At 43.3% G+C, this 22645-nt stretch overlaps 1 protein-coding gene across 1 annotated transcript in view; it reads right to left on the bottom strand.

The window, feature by feature from the left end:
• LOC1275837 (homeobox protein araucan) overlaps nt 1-14471 on the bottom strand; it is a 60939-nt gene extending 46468 nt beyond the window's left edge. Inside the window, exon 1 of the mRNA XM_315118.5 lies at nt 13374-14471. Coding sequence (XP_315118.4) covers nt 13374-13478 — 105 coding nt within the window. The 5' untranslated portion in view covers nt 13479-14471. The remainder of the gene's footprint in view (nt 1-13373) is intronic.
• Nucleotides 14472-22645: the final 8174 nt, after the last annotated feature.

The raw sequence follows: 22645 nt of genomic DNA, 5'->3' as shown, positions 1-22645 counted from the left end.
TATGTGTGTGTGGGAAAATGCCTTCTTTTTGCATCAGAAATACCTTCCACCAAAGGGGGATGCAGAGGGAAAAAAACAACGCAGCGATCGGGAGGGAATACTGTTGGAGAGGGAAAACACCTCAGCGACACCAGGGACCAGAATCCGGGAGCGCTCCGTGGGTATCATCAGCATAACGTATTGCATTAAGATATGCTTTTGACACGTTCCTCGGTCGAACGCCGGGCTGTGGCGGGAGCAAGTGAGACACCATGAGGATGATGTGCCGCCGGCACCGTGCACCGAGGTTGGGTAACCGCAATGGAGGTGAAATAAAATGGGCGGCCCACACGATAACAATGTGTCAGCTCGTACGGCGGCGGCGGCGGTCGCAGCCACGGCAAAAGGTTGTGTCAATTTCATCCCGGCGCAGGGAAAGTTTTCTTCGCGGCAAACGAACGAAGCGAACGGGTGTTCCAAGCTTCCTTCGAACTACTACTGCTGCTGCTGGCGTGTGCAACCGTGAAATGATTGATCACCACAATGTAGCACATAAAACACCATCATTCAACGCAAGGGAACAAGCCGAACCGAGCCTAAACTCGACCGATCCCCGGCCTCCGGTCCCTGGTTCACTTACTTGTGTGCATGTTGGATGTTGTGTAGGTTTTTTTTCTACTTTCATGTTCTGCGTGTGCGTTTTTTTCTGCTACTCCCTTGATTTGTCGGGTGCTTTTTTGCTTATCGCACTAATAATGATTGGGAGCGAAAAAAGTTTTCTCGTTTCATGTAGTTGATTTTTTACCCCCTCAATCTTGAGATGGAGGGTAACTAGCAGGGAAGAAAAGACGGAGGTTTGCATTAGATTGTACACGTAAGCCCCGCCACTTGGAATGGTGCTGCGTGCGTGAATAAACCCCATTACATGGATACCAAATACGCCAAATAGAAGAACATAAGATCTTTCCACGGGATATAGAAGTTTTGAGGTTCTGATTTGAGCATGACACGCGCAACGGAAGCGCTAAAGCTGTTGCTCATCGTTGACCCTGAAGACAGCTTGGGACGGCTTACTACTTTGCTTCCGAATTACAAATACCTAATAACGTCGACAAAAGATTCAGATTCAGCAACCGAAGGTGGAATTATTTTCATCTGAAATATGTTGTATGTTGCACAAGAAATATTTATTGAATATTTAACTTTACATGAAACTCTTGACACACTTCCTCAAATCTTTCCTATATAATCTCGAATCGAAAAAGTAAGTTATGTGATCTCTATGCTGTATAATATAATTGTCGACACGATACTCCCAACAAGAATCTAGTTATAACGTATTCAACATTTCTTGATCACTTCAAGCGCCTTACAACACGGAAAACATTGCAGTACGGCTTTCAATTACTGCGCTCCCTCCGAAGGAATGTTGCGCGTAATAAAGCCATCATAAACCACCGATCTTCCATCGCCCTCCGGGTTCCTCTCAGTCTGGTCTTATTAGTCCGGTATGGCGTGTGTCTATAAAACGGTACCTGTCGTTTTGCTGCCGTACTGTGTACGTAGTGAGCCACAAAGGGGCAACAACGACATAAAAAAACGAAGCAAAACCTGGCATACATACAAACGAAACAATTTTATTGCCACTAATTACAATTCAATTCCGCAGTCAAAGTGACTTTGTGACGGCTCGTTGTCACTGTTTGCTTAATTCCTGTAATTGCCCTCACCGCTATCCCCCTGCTGACTTCTGCTTGTGACGCCCTTCAACGCCTGACCGGCTGGTCGAAAAACCGTTTGACGGAAGTGTCTGTATGTGCTGGGCACTGGAAGGGCTACCATTTAAGGATTACCGCGATCGGACACAAAAAAGAAGGTTTCCAATCGTTTGCCGGAAACGGTTCCACTGGCACGTCAGACAGTACCACCCTTACGGGTAAGCGATCGTAATCGAAGCAATGCCACCACCGAACCCATCTTTGGCCAAGGTAAGTGATCCATTCCAGGCAGCTTTCCTGGCCCCGATCTTTGTGTCGCTTTGCTGGACAAGCATGCAAACAAGCCACTCACAAACAACACAAAAACAAAAAAAAAAGCAAAGAGAAACACTCACACAGTACAAAGTACACCGTGTACTGATCGGGCGCACTACAGTTCACTCAACAGAAGGCAGATTGGCGCACACGAATTGCGCCCCAAAACTGCACCGACCCCGACAGAAGGCAGAACCGGAACATAGGCGGTGAGGTAAGTGGTAAATATTTCAAGCATTTCAAACAATCACGCCATGCCATTACTTGTTGAAATTTATTACTTTACATTGTTCGGCCGCCAGCGTTCTAATATTAATTATATACAATAAAAGTGTTAATTAAACCCATCGCACGATCACGATCGCGTCTAGAAACACGGGAGAAGGAGTGCGCGAAAAACCCGCCCAAGCTTAAGCATGCTGTCACGGGCTTAGGAGGGTAAAGGGGTTTGCTATTTTTTGTTCCCCCACAACAACGAATGCATAAAAAACCTAGGTGATCATGGGCGAAGGGCGCGTGCGGTGACTGTACAGAGGTATAGCAGAAGAAATGCAGAACATACGCATGCGGCGTGTGATCGAGCGTTAATGCTGGCAGAGGCGAATTGCAACTGCACCGGGGCACGCATTATGCATAGTGTTGGCCCCTTTTCTCAGCTCAAACACCACTGGGGTGAAGATGTCGTAGAAGACACTTTGAATGTGTATAAAAAATAAAAAATGTAGCGAACCAATTTAGCTGTTTACACAGCGCTACCATCCACCGCCACCATCATGCCCGCTACCTTACTACGTTTTGTTCTTCAACTTGTTTTATGGGTCTGTATGATTGTGTTATTTCCCATGTGCGAAAATATAATTCAATTTTGTATTTAAAAAAAATATACATCAGTCCCGCATATTGGAACAGGGCGGAAGTTCGGCCCCAGCGCGAGGCTACAAAATAAAAAAGTAATGCTAATGAGGTATAAATTTCAACATTTTATAGTCATGCACTTATTATCGCCAGTGAGCCGTTTGGCTGGCAGTTTCTTATTCGCCTACCTCAGGGCGCCCAATTTCAATGCACAATAGAGGCTTTAGGGCAACGAATGGCTTATTCAAAACTATAATCTCTGTGTCAATGTGTGTCTGTCTGTGCTGTCAAAGAATTTAGATGATCATTGAATACATACTCCGTCTAGCGCTCTGTCTCGAACTTCAAATGCTGTGTTTCATTCATTTAACAATAATTTGAGTTTTTTCTACTTTTTATGTTTTCGCATAGTAGCTAAAGCTGTAAGTGCGGCTTTGTTTCTTCCATCCTCATTTTAGTTTATCATATAAAAGAATGGTTTTCAGCTCATGCAAAACATGTTACCGAAAGGAAACGAGCAGACAGGAACGATAGGGCAGTGGCAGTGGCAAGGAACAGGCTATAAATTTCTGTGCTAATTGCCCTTGACAAAAGTAACCGATGGTGATGCGATCGTGGCAACCGCAGATGGACCCACCAAGCTCACCAGCCGAAGCAAAAGGCCATCCCAGCAACGGTGTTTCTGTCCTCTTGTGTTTCCTCTTTTTTTTGCGCTGGAGATGTTCAAACAAACAACAAAACGTCAAACGGAAAAACTCATCAATCTCGAGTTATCTCGTGCGGTGGAAACAGAACAGCCCCAAAATAACAGGCTGAACAGGCACGAAGGCGATCGAAGGACGCACTAGACACAGTGGGTGAACATATTAATGCACACACACACACGCGCGCTAGAGATGGCAACACACCAAAACAAGAAATGAACCGACTTGAGCCGACCAGGCTATAGAGGTGCGACCCCTTCAGTGTTTCCAGCTGCCAAATAGGTGACCAAATTACCACGTTTCGGTTACGTTGCGTGGCCGCTGGCGGCCTTTTGCATTTTCGGCCCGATGACAAAGGTGTAAATTGAAATCAACCATCTGTTTTTGTCTTCAAGCTCCCCACACGCTTCCATCCCCAGCGTCGGTTTCTTAAGGGCAGTGCGTTGTTTTTTGTTTTACACTTTCTTCATGTCGTTTCATTCAAACATGCTTCGCTCACGCGCTCCTTCTTAGCGTTTTCGTGCGCACTTTAAACTGGCCGGCCGGGAGGGTTCTTGTTACCGCCGCGACAAGGCACGGAATTCGGGTTTTGTCTTAACGCGCGACTAGCCGGCCGCCCAAGTCCTTTTGGTTCCAGATCGAGCCGGCGAGCCCTTTGCCAGCCCTCGCGTCGTACCTCGCCGATCGTACGACGCGTGAAGAATTATGAACCCCATAAGCAATCAATTTGAAGAATCTGGATCGCCTTTCAACACACGGGGCGCATCACAGAGCGTGTTCTTCCATGGGGAGGCAAGAAAATCGGAACGAGCAAACGAACGACTCCACTGTAAAAAAGAGACCCGAAAAGGTAATCAGCGATATTTGATACATTTCTAAACGAGGTCTCTAAGTTTTGGGGTTCCTTTCGTACGGGATGTTTCGAGCGTTTTGGTTTGCGTGTGTCTTGGTTAACATTCATGCTCTTGCTTTCACGATCAACATACACCACACATAGATGCGGATCTTGGTGAATGGCGGTGAGGCGATCAGCAAAAGTGAAGTTGAATGAGTTTGCCATACTGGTTGTGGGGCATTTTGTTTTTTACCTGAGCAAAATAGCAAAGAGCACACACATGCCAAACAAAACAAAACAACAATCCAAACCAGCAACGACAAAAGCGTAACATTTGTTAAGTCAATTCTAATGGACGCTAATGTGCGATACTGCACCGGATTCGATAAATCTTGGCGTGGGAATGGGTTTCCTCCAGTGGGGCCGTACGGTATCGCTGCTTATGTATAATTCAAACACACCCAAAGGTACCCAAAGGTTCTCCTCCCATCTGCTGGGACGATGATTTTGCTGTGGCGAATTAATACGTCGTTGTACGCTTCATAAATCTTGCCCGCGCGACAGCGATCGCCGGTCGATCGCCGTCGCCGTGGAGGGACGACGACACGGGGCACGAATTATGCTGATAATGTTACGATGTATGTCACCCAAAACTCATCACGATCATGGTACGCTTGACGAATGTACAATAAGCGGAATGAATGAAACGTGTGCGATGGAACTTATTGGAGCTATTGTTTCTGGGCAAGGGTAATAAGGGACAAATAAATGATTCATAGTGTTACGGACATTTTCGGGAAGTTTTTGTATGTGTGTTTTTAAGCAGCACAGATTACCCATCAACGTCCCATAAACCGGTTAGCATGGCATTGTTTTGCGTTCCATTTGCTGTACGTAAAGTTTCCAAAATGTTTAAGGAAAATCAGTTTTTTGTTTATCGTCCTGTAAGTTTAAAGTACAAAAACTTAATTTCGGAGCCAGAGCATTTTGCTTAATTGAAGCAATAATCATATTCCCTACAGTGCTTGATTGACTATGTAGTTGATTTTTCTTTTATTTGTGAGCTTCACGCTGTGCCAAAACTGCTTAATCAAAATTTTCCAGACCGTGTTTTGACTAAGTTGCTCGATCGATGTCCTACCACATGATCGCGTGTAAAGCAATTTTTAACACGTTTGCGTTGAGACATGGGTGTGTGTGTTTTTTTTTTTTTGCTTTTGAACTGTGCAAGTTTCAAGTTCCGCTACGCTTCCGTGCGGATGTGGAAGTTTTCCTTTTTGGTACGGTTTGCAGTGTACAATTGTATGTGAAATGTCAGCAAAGCGAGCGAGCCGACCTGGCGATACGTTTGCATTCTGTTTCCCAGGTTACTCGATTGCGATGAAATGGACAAATTCGTAGAACGTTGAACTGTTTAGTCTATCCATAAGCGTTGTGTGTTTCTATTTTTTTTTAATTATTGGCAGTCGTTTTTACGAGGAATGAAACTGTTCGATTCATTCATGAGTTGGGTTGCATCGCGCTTTTGTTATGCATTATGAATGAATTAGTTTTTGCTCGTACAAAACAGGCAAGCAAAGCACATTTATGTCTCACCAGGTACATGTCATTTTGGTTGAGTACTGATGAAACTTTTTTTTTCCTTTTATTTGCAAATCAAGATCTGTTTAATGATATTGTAACAATGTCACATGTATTTTATAAAAGAACACTTTGTGCTATTTCCCACTTTCCATTTAGAGTATCAGTTGCTAAATTGAGGACGCACAATTGTTTTCGTTCAATTCTCGTCCATTCCCACCCATCGGAAGCCGTCTGGTGCGGTCGAGGGGGAGTATATGTTTTAATAAATTAATAAATTTTTATTTTCCTTCCTCTCTGACCGTTGCACCATTGTTGGTTTGGTGTTGCGTTTTATTGCTTCTATTCTCACAATGGTTTTTTGCCGCTTTCTCGTATGTTTTCCTGCGCATGCCGGCCGGCTTCTGTTTCACCCACGTTCGACAGCGTGGCTATCGTTTGGATTTCCCTTGCGCCAGCGACAGCCGTACTGGCGAACGGCGCGATTCATTTCCATTCAATGCCGCCACGGCACGAACAATTGAAGTACATACACCGGAAATTATTTGGCAATTTATCGTAATTTATGAGTAATCAATTTTATTTCACTCCAACGCCACTTCCCTTCCATTCCCCCCCCCCCCCCCCCCCCCAAACCAACCAACCAAGCAGCCCCTCCGAATGATTCGTTTCGCTGTATGTGTTGGACCGGTGTTTGGTTTTACTTTATTATCTTGACTTGTTTTCTGTTCGCTATGCATCATCACGCTTCTTGTTGGTTTGTATGATTTTCTTTTTATTTACAATTGACATGTTTCGGTTGTTTTTTTTTTTTTTGTAATCCTTGGGTCGGGGAGAGGATGAGAGTGATGGTCCAAAACGATGCCCCCTTTAGAAGAGTTTTTTTTTGCGTTTTGTTTATTGGGCTTTGCTTCAAGTCGGTTTCTCTTTATGTCTGCTAAACGGTTTTCATTTTATTTTTGCTTTGGTTTGATAGTAGTATCTCAATTTATTGTACATCCTGCAAATTTGATGCCTTTTTCCTTCCATTTGAAAACATATATTGATTTCAAGCAAGTTTTTGTCTCATTTTTTATTGCTTATGGAACATTTTTTGGTAGTTTGCGTAGAGTTTTTTTTAATTCGATTTGATGCCTTGTTTTTTCCTTGTTGTTTAGCGTATCCTTTCCTCTTCATTGTGCTAACTGCAAGCGTACATTTCTGCTGATTGTTCCAATTTCAACGACGTAAAGGCAACACTAGTCACCTGCCGGTGTAGTTTTGGTTTTGGTCGGCCCGTCTCGCTCGCTATTTTATATGCTTTATTGCAAAGGGTGTAATTGACCATATCCGGTCGGTTTGATTGTAAATATTGCTCGCAATTTTTTTTTTCGTTCAACATGTACGCTAGATGGAAAATGTTGTTTTTGGCTGAGCAAAAAAAAAAAAAAAGATAAATTTACAGGAAGGAAACCTGACGCCGTTGGAAACAAAATCCAGCGTACGAATTCGATCGTGATTTTTTGAATGGCAGGAGCAAAAAAGTGTTGCCAATACTGGCAAGTTCGGTCAACTGGCGGGTTTTTTTTAAGAGAGGGAGAAAAAAAAACACTCCCATTGCACCTAGTTGATTGCTGCGAGCGCGTCTCATTGACCATGTGCCGGGGACAAATGGTGGATGTTTACATAACGATCGATCGATCGGACGCGAACTTTGTTTCCATCAATCGACCATGGAATTGGTGTTGGAACACGCTTATCAGCGCTTTAACCGAGGTAAAGTTTGGTGTTTTTGCTCCTTGGCGCTATTTACTATAAACTCAGAAAAGCGCGTGTGATCGAATAAATTCGCAGGTAGTAGCATACGTTGCTGTTTGTGTTTATAATAGCGACTGTAAGCAAATGGTCAATGCATAAAAGTTTTACAAACCGTGGAAAGAAAACAAACTTTAAATATAGCTGCTTTGGAGCGCAAAACAATTCGTGAAAAGTTTACCACTATTCCAAACACACCCTTTCGAAGGTATACTCTTAGCGGAGCAAAAACTCGTTACTAGTTTTTTCCATCTTCTATATTAACCCCCTTTTTACCACCCTATTGATGGTTTGGTACGGTTGGCGCAAAGTGGATGCGTAGCTTTACACTCGATCCTTCAGCACAACTCGATGAGAATGTGCTTAAACATTGGCTACCATTCGGTAACAAGTGTGTGCGCCGCATGCCCCTGCTGATCGTGTCCCCTATCGATCGTGTTCGATCGCAATGAAGAGATTGCTTTCAACGGTACGCCGTCGTTCGCCGTCCACACGGTGGTACTTCAGATGGTTCAAAGTCGATTGGTGGTGAAGTGTAACCATTAACATAAAATTTCAATATGAATTACAATCTTTCCTCGCCAGCCCCGTGAGCCGGCCAGTGAGCTCACTCGCTAATGGCTACTTCTGTCCGAAGCTTTCGTTACACCATTCAGACACTCGCGCCTCGACAACGGCGAACACCATGATCCACACGCAAAGTACGGTGCCAATAACAAATCTGGCTCCACTTCGGAGGGTAATTAAATACAGCTTCGAGTGGCAACTGCTGCGGGATAATAAAGTTGTACATCCTTCGGCTTGGGAGGGGTTTCGACATGGCTTCGAGCTTGTAGTTTGCTCAACCTATCGAGCGTTACCGATTGTGGGGCTGTATTGTTTTGTTTCGATTTGTGGAAAAAAAGTATTTCTATTCAAATCCAAACGCACCGTAACGCTAAGCTGAGAGTGCTGTAGCAAAAATCTTCACACCAAAGTGCTCCGCGTTCAAATGGCTATGCGCTACCTTTTGTCCATTAAATAGAGATGAGTTTTCGATTGGTTAGTTCAACGTGAAGCCTACCGCCGCCCCGGGAGGATCACATTCCACGGGGCGGGAGGGTGGTGTTGCGCGAGAACGCGATTTCTTGAGAAAGTACACCTCAAAAAACAATATTTTCCCATCGCTCTCATGGTCGGGATAGTGCGTTTTTGGGGTGGTGCTTTCGAAACAGAAATCTGTCCCGCACAAACTGTTATTGAATTCATCAGCGCATTCACGCTTGTGCGCTCGCCTTATTATTAATGTTCTATTGAAGGTGCTGCTTTGCGTTCCGATGGGTTTCAGCAGAAGGAGATGTTGGCTGAGTGTGGTTCCGGAGCGGTATAACAACAGGGGACCGGCCTCATTCCCCCGCGAGCGTAGCGACGAAGCAAGCGCGGCGAAGGGAAGGAATTGTGTACAGCTCTATTTTCTGGACCATTTACAAACTCATCAACGATAATGTATTACGCACCGTGGTGGTTAAGCACATCTTCGCCTTGCTCGCCTTGCTCTGTTCGTTTGGTGTGTCTGCGCCTCGCAACTGGAACTGTTGCAACGTAACGCCATCCACCACCCTAGAGACATTCCTTTCAACAACAACAGCACCATCAACAACGGCACTGTCCCTGGGTGACGAAAACTGTGCGCCTCGGCGCTGAATAGATGGATGGATGGGTGGTTGGATGGATGAGAGTAAGGCGTATCATTTTCTCATTTCGGGGTACCTTTTTACGGTGGGGATGAGGGTAACGGGTGGTGGGATGTGGTCTGGAGATGCTTGAGCAAACCCATCGAAGGAAGATCGTAAATTTAGTTATCATAATACACGTCAAGTTAAGTTTAAACGAAAGCCCCATTTGAAGTGATCTGAAGAAGCGATCATCAGCCGCGAGAAGAGTTGTGTTTTGGGTTCGGGCAGTAGTTGTATTTTTTTCGGTCGTTTCGGAGAGCCAGCTTGGTGTAAGATGAAGCTCGCACAAACGGAGACCAAAATTTACTGAGCCGAGAGCAAGAGAGAGTGGGAAACACACAAATTCCACCATGATGGAATTACCGATGGTTACTTCATTGGCTGTCTGTGTGTAATTGCTCCTAGTGATGGATAGACTCTAAAGTGTTGTGGAGTAACATTTCTACCATATTAAGAAATAAACAACGACACACTGTGAGTTGTATCGAACCTTACTGGCCACAAATCACTCGCTCACTGATCTTGTCGATTTGGTGACATTTAATGAGGGGTCTTTAGGGCCTCATTTCGGAGATCGGAATGAAAAACCCGCTCCGCTCTTTGGTAGAATCTACTCGAAAGCATCAATCGTCGCTATAAAGCAAACGACACGATTGCCTGACACTCCCAACAACGCCCACTCGTTTGTTGACATTGTACTGTAGCGAAAATGATTAAACCGTAATTAATTTGTACCACACTACACTTCCCTCGGGACCGGTTTATCACGCAATCACAAACACACATGCGCACACTTTCTTTACATTTATAAAAACACGTTTGAAGGTTGTAAGAATTAATTGCTTCAAGCGAATGTTTTTCTACAAACTTCAATAATGCAACAAGCCGTCGGCAGTTTTCTTTTCACTGCTCAGAAACATATTTTTGTTTCAACTTTTATATTATTTTTGGCCACCTTAAACCTGAAGGTTAACACATTCTTACGTACGCTTTTTTACCTGCAAGAAAAAAAAAATTAAATATGTTTTCCGCCATTGATGTAAGCTGTAAGGTGTAACATCTTACGAACAATGGCGACTACAACAGTTCCCTTGTGTACTTATTTTGCCACACTCACTAATAATGTAGGTAATTATGCAAAATGTTCAACATCACTCTCAACCTACCCGGCTCACACGGGCTCCGAGTTGGTAAGAGATTCGCAACACGGAACGGGAACACCATAGCGGTAGACGACATCAAACCTACGCCCCGTTGCATGTTCTGACACGAACGCGGAGTAATACTGGCGACACTGGTTCCGGATCCTCCCGGGCAGCTTAATTCCTTGCAGATACTTGCTTTTAAGGGCTGTCCCGTTTGTTACGCCCCAGCAAGAAAGCTTCGGGTTGTGCGAAATGAATCTTACGAAAACTACGCAAAACAAGTGTATCACTTGTAAAATGGGAAAAGTTTAGGCGGCCCTGCTTTTCCGTATCATCCGTTCTCGAGCAATCCTCGAACAACATGGCCCCATTTGCGCTGTGTCCAAACAAGGCACCGGTTTACGTACTCCGTTCTGAGCAGCGAGCAATGGCTTTGCAGGCTCGGGATGGGTGGCACGGCTTATTTGTGTAGCAGGTTGATTAATACGCGGTCCCGAGGGTTGTTGAATGTTCCGGAGCAAAGTTTTCTCCTGGTAGGTATTAAATTAAAAACGCTACACAGGCGTGTTGAAATTGGTTGACATTTTTGTACGTAGAAGTTATGTTGGAAGAAATCCTACGAATCCCCTTTTTCGGTTGGGGAAGAATTATTATCTTTGCAGTGCAGTTTACACGCGTAGAAGGTTCGGCGGTTAAAAGTTAAATATAGAGGCATATAGCTTCTAAACTTTATGATTTATGAAATAATTCAAATAACAATGCTTTGCAGTTTAGGGAAATTTAGAAATAATTAAGAGAAAACCCCAATTTAAAAAAGCTTGCAACAAATGAGTGAGATGAGACATTAACAAACAGCTTGATTTCTTGTTGATGCATCGGAACAGTCATTATCATAATTAGAGATTGTAAATCAGACAACGTTACGTGTTGCAGATTGGTTATCTCAATAACCCCGTTGTTTCGAGGACGCTTACATACGACACAATACTAAAGCAACAAGTATTGAAAAACTGTGTTATTAGTTCGAGGTAATAAAAGCATCCATCCATTAAAACTTGAAAATTTTCGGTTCAATAATAAATGCATAAATCAATCTATTGTGATTTAAGATTCATCACATTCGGATTTGAAATAAATCTTGGAATGTATTGATTGTACTGATTTATTTGCAACCGTCTGTGAATATAAAACACTCAGAAGCTCTTTTCACATTCCCAAAATTTCCAACAATTCAATTCATGCGACATACCACAATCTTCTCAAAGAATTCTGCCCTAAGCCCTTCAACGGGATTTCGCTCTGGTAAAGCGTTGAAATCATTTTCAAACTTCATTCCAGTCACGTCCAGTGGGGGAAAATAATGGTGACACAGAACTTATTTCTCATCGTCTCACTGCTCACGAAAAAACTGTTCACGATATCGATCCGACCAGTTGAAAAGGATGTGAGTTTGAAGAAAGCCCACAACGAAATCATTTTACTTTAAGCTAGGTTAGGCGTTGTCGCCGGTAGGAACCTTTATGCTTATACATCGTAGAACTAAAAATTCAATTTTAACCTGCTTTGAGAAGGATATATAACAGCAAAAATATTTTACAGCAAGTATTTTAGCCTCCATTTCGATAACTTTAAGCTACAGTCACACAGCGCAGCCTCACTGAACACTGGCAGAACGTGTTACTCCTTCACATGTAGAAGTGCAAAAACGTCCCCCCAAGGGTAAAATTGTACTCCTCAACTGTTCCATCCTTCGCGACACTGGTATGCTAAGGCACATACTTACGATCCCCACCAAACAGCACACACACATCTACACACTCCGGAAGGATCATAAAAACGACCAGAAAAAAATCACATCAACCCTCAGGGCAGGCAGAGAAAAATCAATACTTTTCAACTCCCAGGGTGGCTTTTTGTCGTCGCGTCAATTTTCTGCCATTTTGATAAAATGAAAACACACCGACACTTATACACACATACACACACACAAAGCATCCGAATCGATGCTGCGCCGCGGCCGAAAGCTTTCTTTAGGCGCACAAGCACAAGCGAGAACCCTCCCGAGTGGAGGATGAACTTGGAGCCTGTGAATTCGATTTTCCTCTCCACTGGCATGTTCAACACGTCCCATTCCATCGTCTACGCCTGTGTTGGGGGATGATCTTGCTCCCTTTGCACACAATCAAACGCGCTTTGCTCCAACACACACATACACAACTCGGTTCAGGTTCGAAACTGAATGCGGAGTTTTAAAAGTGTTTTTTTTTTGTATGGACTCAGCCTTCTTTTTTTTGGTTGCCGTCCACCCATTTCCCTCCCAACCGCGGGGAGTTCGCTGTCCTGGATCTCTTAACTGCTCCCCGGAGGTTGTATCTGTGTGCGTGTATTTGAGTTTGGCAGATTTTGAACAGATTGAAAGTGGGCTAACGGGTACGTTGTTCCATGTGCCGTTTTTCCTTCAACTTACGCGTGTTACATAGATACGCGATGGACACGATTAACTGTTCGCTTTGCAGACTTTGCTGAACATGTTATCAGTCATAATGTTTCCTTGAGGAGGGCGTTGAAAATTGCTTGATCTTTAAAATTTTGATCTGTGCCCAACATGAGAGCGGATCGACATTGCACAAAAAAAGCTAAAAAGACTCAACGGGAGTAATGTCACAGTTTTGAATTGACATCACACTAATGATTCCTCGAATTGAATTTGCAGCACGGTTTCGACAACTTACCTGAGCGGATGGCGAGCCTCGGAAGGGAAAATGTGACATGGTTTTCTCTTCACCTGCAACTGCAAAGCCGCTGGAACGCCGTTCTCCAATCACTGTCTCAATCATTCACCGAACTTTTTATGAACTCGCGTTCCCAATGTAGTATATTACTGAATAATGAATGTATTGCTTTTGGGGATGTTTTTTTTGCCTGCACAAACAGTGTAACGCTAAACAGAAGCACACTTTTTACCGATCTGTGGGTGTGTATTTTTTTCTCGATCCTAGAATGAATGGCTTAATTTTCAACTTTACCAGTAATCACATAAATCACATTGCATTACATTTCACCAGTTGACTATCACTGCACACGTTTCCATCGATCGTGGTCTGTCAACCGAGCAGTTGTATCGTTTCTTCACCCAAACCTCTAACAATCCTCCGTAAAGTGATCACCTTCACACTGGAAGCAGAAGACCGGCATCATCAGCAATATTGGCTGCTTTCGGACATTTTAATCAATCTTGCAGAACGTACAACGATCGCACGCACTCGTCAGACATATGACATCTCTTGATCGATGCTGGTTGTTTATGCATTCTACTTGCCACGACTATTTAAAATTATCAAAACGGGTATCACTGCAGGGAATGCCGCCGCTCTTTTAACACCGAACCTGTTCGATTAACACACACACACTTACACAGTAGTTGCAGAACGTTTAGCAGTTGTAATTTGCGGTGTGATTGTTTTGCGATATCTCGCTGCACTGTAAAGCACCGGAGCACCGCTTTTTGGTTCACTCGCGTTCACCCGACAACATGCGCAAACCCGGTGAGGCTTTGTTTTCAGCAAACGTTTTCACAAATCGCTCGGCCTAGTGTTTGTACTCCGAAAACCCGACTACGCACTCGGAATCGCGAGATTAATCACGGTAGCTTGCAGTAGCGCCAAATCAGCGCCACGCTAAACTCCGCTAAACTCACGCAAGAAGGTTTCCACTGCTGCACGGCTGCTGCGACAACGACAACGACGACGACGGCGAAGGCAGACAGCAGCATGCAACACACGACGGCTACGATCCGGTACGAGAAATACAACTAACGTTGTGAACTTTTCCGTTTGCCTCCCATGGTACCGACCGGGTGTCTGCTTTCTCGCTCTCCCGCTATCCCGGGGAAGGAAAAAACGAGAAAGCGCATGTCGACACCTCCTCCTTATTTTTTCCTGCGCACCGCACGTGCAAGAGTGAGAGCAAAGTGGCATTTTTTCGATTGCACCAACACACATTCACACCGAGCACGGCATTCCGCGAAAAACTTCCACACGCACACCATCGATTCTTTCGCGGCGCATCTAGTTGGCTCGTTTTGCCCTGTGCGCAGAGCGCCGTGCACGAAAGAGAAAGAACACGCTGCTCCGTTTCGCTGAATATAAAAAGTAAACAAACGAGCTGAATAAAAGAAAACAACCCCCTTTTATTGTTCGAGGCGCGAAGAACTACAACCCCGCGGGCGCGACTTTTCTCGTTTTCCCCTTTTGTGTGTGTGTTTGTGTGCTTTTTTTTCTTCTTTTCTTTGTGCAAACGCCTTTTCCCCTGCAACCCAAAACGTACACATAGATGTTGGAGGAAAATAGAAAACAGCATCTATTGGAGCACACACACACACACACACACAAACGCTGACTAAACAAGTTGGGAAAAACAAAAAGAAGCACACGAAACCTTTCGCACGCGCACCAAACAACGCAGCGCACTGTGGCGTCACAACCGCGTCGTCGTTGTCGTCGCCAGTTGAGATCTCGTGCGTTGTGCGATTCGAAATGCTTCTGGCCGTCGATGGATGGGATGAGACCGAACCATTGGAACACACCCGTCCCGCGTGCTAATGTGTAAAACGAGATGAACAGCAAGTGATACGACGACGATGTGAGCAGGGTGTGTTACACTGTCTTTTTGTTGTAGTTGTTGCTGTTATTGCCGTGGTTTTATCCTTTCTTAAATCCACTGCTACATCGATTGTTTTTTTGTTGTTGTTCTTCTTTTTGCCATATATATTGCACATCCCGTGGTCAACTGCGTGACGATCGAAACTCCTCGAATGCATCGTGCCACGCACTGAGCCAGTTTGTGAGAGTATGCTTGCGCTCGCTGTGTTCACGACTGATTCAGGCGTTGGGTAACGTTCGGTGAGACAGTGGGAAAAAGTTTTCCATTCTCTGTGAAGGAAAACGCGAACAGTTTTGATCCTTTTGTGTAGCCGTCGGTGACAACGGCAGTGTTCCAAGTTGTCTCTGTATCGACCACTTCCTTCCGATTTGTGTTAAAGCTGTGTAACAGTCTTGCCAGAGGAATAAAGCAGTGTAACGTAGTAGTAAAACATGGAAAAATTGATTTTTACACCATGTAGTAGTTGTACTAATCAGACGTTGGTTTTCCACTAATAATTGTTTCTCTCTTTTTTCTAACTAATTCGTGTTTTAAGGTTCTTGCTTCTGTTTCCCGCCTCGTAAAGCTGGTTGGATATAATAAATCCAATATCAAGCCTAAGCCAACGTCAAGCCTTAGTTGTAATATCCTCCCTTAACAAACTTCGAGTAGATAATGGTGTTTATTTAAAATAACTACAATTTTTCTCTCTCGTCCACAATACCACCCTGTATGCAGCGTATAAAAATGGAACCCATGTACTGTCATGATCCCTCGTCTTACCAGTGAAGCTGCACCGATACCCACCGAGAAAAAAGCCCCACCAAGCAGCTAATCATTTCCTTGTTTTCGAGGAAATGGAAAGAAACAAAAAGATTAATGAAAATATATGTAATATAAAAATTACACCCGACTTACCCCAAGGGGATCCCGTCTTCTGCCCTGCACTGGGCTGGTGCTTCGCTTATGTTTACCGAGATGTTCAGCATCTCGTTTTTTTGTCTCTCTTCCCCATTTTTATACCACACATACAACCTCTAAGCCTGAGTGTTTGTGTATGAGTGTGTATGTGTGACTCTGTTCGTCCGTTAATTTGTTTTATTTTGCGATGAGATGCGAATTATGTTTTTTTTTTGTAGTCTGCTTTATTCGCAGTGCGAGTTCTTTTTTTCTTCTTCATTCAAACTAAGCGCTTCCTTCGGCTTTATTCTTGCCTTTCCCCCCATTGCACCGCTTGCTTCGTCACGGGAGAACCATTTTCTCACCTTTTATTCGTTCTTCATTATGCGCAAAAAAGAACCTTGCCTCAGTGGTTTGCGCGAAACAACTCGCTTTCATAATTCATTCTGGATGCATTTTGTTGCGTTAAATAAGGTGCAGACTATAAGCTTCTACACTTATTCGTAGTCAAGCTCCTTTTACTGAAAGGAGAAGGCAATGAGGGACAAAATATAAATACGCACACACACACACAATTAATCGAAAAAGCATCCAGGAAGGGGAAGAAAAAGAAGGAAAAGCGAGAAAAATTCGCTTCGTTGGTTTTTGTGTCTTTGTTATTAACGTTGAATGTGTTTATGTTAGGTTTTGGTGCGTGGAAGTGGTGTGAGGTGGGGTATTTTTGCTGCGTTTTCAATGTAGACCAATCCCTGACGAAACGATGGTTTTAACGATGGGAGATTATGTACAGAACAACTTTAGATCGTGTTCTAGGTTTGAAACAATCGCACCTCATCCACCGTATTCCTCCGCCATTCTTTGGCTGGAGTTTTCTACTGCGCTGCGCTGCGAATTAAATCTCCTTCTATTAAATATACAAAATAGCACATTACCCATCGGGCGTACCCACTCACACAGCGCAACGCAAGCGCTTGTGTGTATAAAAATCTGTTAAATATTATTTCCTATCCAGCCCGATAGCGTGCGTGGGGTATTTTTGTTTTTGACTATTCAAAACCTCAACCCAAAACCTCGCAGCATACCGACGGGAAAACGAGAAAAGAAGAAAGACATCATTAATTTCTGATTTATTATTATTAAAAGTTTCAGACACCCGTCACAACACAGCCATCCGCAGATTGGCGGATGTGGCGTAAGCGGGCGGAAGGACTTTGTTTCTATGTGTTTGTCGGTTAGATACTTCGGCACAATGAAGTGGAGTGTTGGTGCCATTGCAAAGAGTCCATATTAATTAATTATGACAAATACAATCTTTGAACTGTTAATATCTTTGCAAAATAAAAATTATGCAATTTCAGTAGAGATAGACCATCATTTTAACTTAAATTACTTAATCAAAAATTTTCTAAAATGAACCTTCTCGTTCACTCCTTCTTGTTGGAATCAGCGTAACCTTAAACTCATTCGATAAAGCTACATCCCGTTGGCACCATTGTAATCAATAACCTTCGGACGTTTTCCACATTTATTTTATATTTCACTTCCTTTACTTTAAAAGCATCCATAACGAATCGCTTTAATATCGTTTTTCGTTTGTTACCATGCATTTAATAAACATTGATGCAAATTAACAGGAACTCATGTTTTGTTATTACAATTCTGTTGCTTGAACGTTACGATCACTTTCTGTTCCAATGCGATAGAAGAAAAAAACACGTTAAGCTACCCGCTACAAGCTACATTCTCGTACAGTACAACCCTCATACTTGACCGGTCATATGACGACGATGTTAGATAAGGGCAAAAAAGGTTGATTGTCAGCCGAACGCGCCAAAGTGCATGAGCGATTTGCATAAGATCGACCTTCACCGATGTAGTGGTCCTCGGACATGGTACGGAACGGAACGGGGTTGCACTTTGAAAATAATCGAAGACCATTGCACGCCAATAATTGTGTGTCGGGACCGGCGGTGTGAACATGGACACGATTCCGCGACACATTAAATGAACAGCCCGACAGCGAAAACGATCGAAACTTTCAACTAAAACAAACCAAAAAAAAAACACACAGGGAAAAGAAACAAGCACATGTACGTGTATGCAGCCCATATCACGATATGGTCGTTGTTCGGCTACGTGTGGCAAAGCGCAAAAGCTTGGCCAGCAAACAACAGCAAGAAACAAATTTTAAATTCTAATTCCTATTCATTTGTAAACTTGTGTTCCGCGCCCCAAAGCGTCCGTTCCCGCGTGTGCGTCCCTTTCGGTCGGCTGTCGGCTGGTGCGGCTGCCAGAAGCCAGACACACTACGGTAGGGCACTACGGATAGAGCGACTTCCACCTGTCCCAACCAGTGCGCGCCTGGGCACGGCACGGCGGCACCATTTGTTACGTGGTACAACATAAACATTTTATTCTAATACGTGTGTAACACCTCGCCCAGGCAATGGCAGCGAGTGTCGCAAGCCAGGAATACAAACATGATCCGCAAGCCTCTGTCCCTGGAAAACCCATCTCTGCTGCCAGTAGGGCCTTGCACGCCGGTGGGTCTGTGGCAACGTGAGGAATTTGCCGGTAGGCAAAACTACTTAGCTCAACGGTGGTGATAGTGGTGGTGGTGAAACGAGCAGTGGCAGTGGGGTGAAAGATACGATAAAACGCTTTCCTTCGGGTCGGTCGTGTGGCTGATGCAAAAGTATTTACGCTACTCTTCATCAGCATGTTGCTGTATCGGTGCAGCAAGAGTCAAATGAATATATGAAGTTTACCCCCTGCTTCTAGGCAGAATCGGTACTTACGGTCGATTTGAAACAAGTCGTAGATTGTTTCACCGGAGCCCCGGGAAGTAGGTTGGAATGTGAAGCGGAGGAAATCAATTTGTTATGCCAGCTTGACTAAGGAAATCCTTGCATAGTGCATTTGCACTTAGAATCACTGCGTTTTTTTTTGTTTTAATGTTTGAAATTTCAGCAGTTATACAAAGTCTAACTATATGTTTAAACCTATAATTGCATATGCTTTTTAACTATGCATAAACTGCACATTAATTTAAGGGATTAATCCATACTTGGTAACCAGAATAAAAAGCGACATTAAATGAAATAGAATGAAAGGAGAGGAAATAAGTTTCAAATCTTACTTGTAAAAGTTTCTGATTTGTACTACCTTTTCATACCAAAATTAATATTTTCTTTTATTTTCTTTTGTCTGTAATTATAAAAATAATAAATATACTAATAAAGGCAATATTACAGGGTTGCTCTAGCCTATTCAACACTGTAAACTTCATTTCAAATTCGTAAAATCCCAATTGAACATTGACAAATGATTGTCGAACGTACACAAAACAATAAATGACAGATCATTCGAGCTTCTATTGTTACTGTTAAAATGTATTAGTAAGGATATTGTAAGGACTTCAACCCATGAAAGGCATGTTGTTAAATCGAACGACAAGACCGATTCAGCACTTAGACTATGAAAACAGAAAAAAATACGCAAATCGACCAAAGTAAAATAGAAACAGTAATAAACGTAATGGATTTTAAGAGATAAAATGATGATAATATTGCTTTATAGGTAATAAGCAATAGGCATTTTGGAGGCACTCAAATCTAATTTAAAACATAAACGAAAATTATAAGTTCTTTTACTGTGAGATACAGTTGTTGTGGTTAAATTTTGGCTCGAAAAAGTATTAAATTTTGACATTTGCGTCATGGTTAAACTCTAACGCACGCATTTTGTCTGTAAGTCTATTTTCTGCCTTTGCCGTGATAAATGTACATCGTATTTGAGCAGATGTATGACAAATGTAACTATGCACTAAAAAAAAACTACATAGCTAAATAGTATTTAATGCTCATTTCTAAGGTAAAGCAAAGGTCGGACTTGAAAGATAGATTTCATGAAGAAAACTGGCCATTGGAATCATGATCGGTTTACATCCTACTCCTAGGACGACATAAACTATGCAGAAATAATTAAATGCTACTATACCATAAGATCACCAATGACGACTGAAACTAATGCCTAACCCAACCGTAAAACAATCCGTCTCGAATAATATTAATTGGATGGCTTTTCGGACGGTAGCGTGTAATGCTTTGTCTACAACCATCCTGTAAATTGTCCCACTGTGTGCCGGTACGTGTCTCTTGACTGATTCTTAATGCGTGTTTAGTCGTCAAGGTAGTGAAGGTTGTCCTTTCTCCCAGCTCGATGTTTTATTCTAACACAAACTATTTGGATCTAGTCGTTGGAAGTTTTCATACAAAAAAGGAGGAAACCCCGGCACGCTACTAATATCCACACATACACACATCCAAAAACACTCCATTAAACCGTTGCGAGCGGTGGGGAGACCAAGAGGCTCGTCCAGTTAGTTGTTAGTTGGTTGTCATTTCGGACCATTTTACAACGGACAAAACGATATCCCCCTCAAGCGTTTCGCCATTTCCATTGGCAGCAGCATTGGCCTCCCCGTGTACGTGTGCGGCGGCTATGTGTCTCGGTGTCGGTGGATAGTTCAACCATAAGGTCGCCGGTCGCTTGTCATAGTACCGAAAAGTTCACCGATCCGCCCAGCCAACTAGCACTACTTTTCGACTACACACAAACTATCACTTAAAACGAACGCGTGGATGGTCTTGGCGTGGACAAATGGATCCAGGGCACGCTGACCAGACAAGTTGGGGTGGAGTTGGTGAGGAGAGCGATTGAGCATGGGAGGTAGGTGTAATTTTGCACACCAAACTTCTCCTTCCCCTCGTCCCCACCTCCGACAAGGCCGCGACGGTTGCGCCCAGGCACGGAAATCCTTAATTTCATGCTTTTGTGACCAAAGAAATACCCATCGTAACATGGCGCACCAGAGTCAAAGTGTCACTTTGGATAGATCTTTAGGTGCTTGCGGGACGAACGAGGGACTCCCGTTACCCTTTCGGATTCGGGACACACTGTGCAGCAGTGTAGCAAAAGTATGGCCCAGCGAGAGAACCACGAGAACGGCACACGAAACGGAACCATCAGAGCAGCAGCAGCAGCAGCGGAGGCAGTCAAATCGGCATAAAATGCTAAAAGCATTAAGTTGTATCATCATCATCAGCATTAAAGAGCGCGTCGCTTCGGTGTGTGTGTGTGTGTGTGTGTACGTTTGTTTGAGAGTGTTGCTGTTTGTTGGCGGTGGCTTGTGAAAATGTCGGACCATGTCAAGCCAGGGCAAAAGCGGGCCCTACACCGCCCTCACCGAATCCGGATCGACGGTCGGTCGGTCGGTCGTTTGTCGCCGGTCGGTGGCTGACTCGCTGTAAAGGGGGATTTCGGAGTTTAATTCGATGTCGGGAACGTGAGACAAAGTCCCGTCCATACGCCGCGCGCCCTTACCATACTGAAACAAGTCGGCAAACAAAACGTTCGGATTGTTTCGGAGGAGGCCGAAGCTCCTGGACGTGTGTACTCATTAACCGTGTGGCATGCAAGACGGGCGCTGGTAGACAAGCCAGCACAAAGAGCACAAAGGCAAAGGGCGGTGTGGATGCTCAGTTCGGCAGCATCACACGAGCATGAAATTCGTTTAGTTTTGTTGAATTAAAAACAAGCCCCAATGTCTATTATCAATTTACTTTTTAACGATTATTTTATTCGTCTTTATTATCGTCGTTACGGCCACACATACTGAGAGGCATTAAAACACTTGTGCATGGTTTCACGTGTCTTTCGGGCGCATAGCGAATGGAATGAAAATTATATCCAGAGTTTTTCTTAGTAATGTTCTGGGCAGACGAGGAAAAGACATAAGGAGGGCATAAGGAGAGAAGTAAAATTAATTCAAAATATCATCTATAGAAAGGAGTCAAAGTTTTAAAAACTGCATGCGCTTTATCTTGTAATTTTTTTTCCGAATTTTTCAATTTTAAAATTAATTGATGTAGAAAAAAAAACATCCAAAGCATAACACTACAATTTTATGAAATAAAAATAATGTTAAATCGTTTTCAATCAGTAGCTTTCATTCATTAATGTTGTATTTCATCCAAGTTTTACTATATTAGATAATGTGTTTGCTCAAAAGGCAGCAACATGATTATTTATCAAGCTTTTGGGTTTTACCATGACAAAATCTTAGATCAATTTTAGATTTATTTTCATCACTTTATTAATGTTTCCTTAATCAAGCCTAGTACATAACAACTTTTTGAAACAGATCTAATGACAAAACATCGCTATACATATTCTACAAAGGGATAGTATAATAAAAAAAGTGTTAGCTCTGTATCTAGAAACACGAAAAGAGTTACAAAGAAACTCCCCGCAACCCGCTCTGCTGCTAACCGTTCAATGAAAAAACCCCAAAACCATTTCATTAATCTCGAACCTCGCGCCCGCGACTTGTCGGCCACTTTGTGTGTGTTTTTTTATATTCTTCTATCCATCCATACCGCATTTGATGAGGGCATTTTCT

This window comes from Anopheles gambiae, chromosome 2 (assembly GCF_943734735.2).
Source record: "Anopheles gambiae chromosome 2, idAnoGambNW_F1_1, whole genome shotgun sequence".
Classification (NCBI taxonomy): Eukaryota; Metazoa; Arthropoda; class Insecta; order Diptera; family Culicidae; genus Anopheles; species Anopheles gambiae.
Note: the sequence above shows the minus strand (reverse complement) of the source record. Positions and strands in the feature narration are given on the sequence as shown.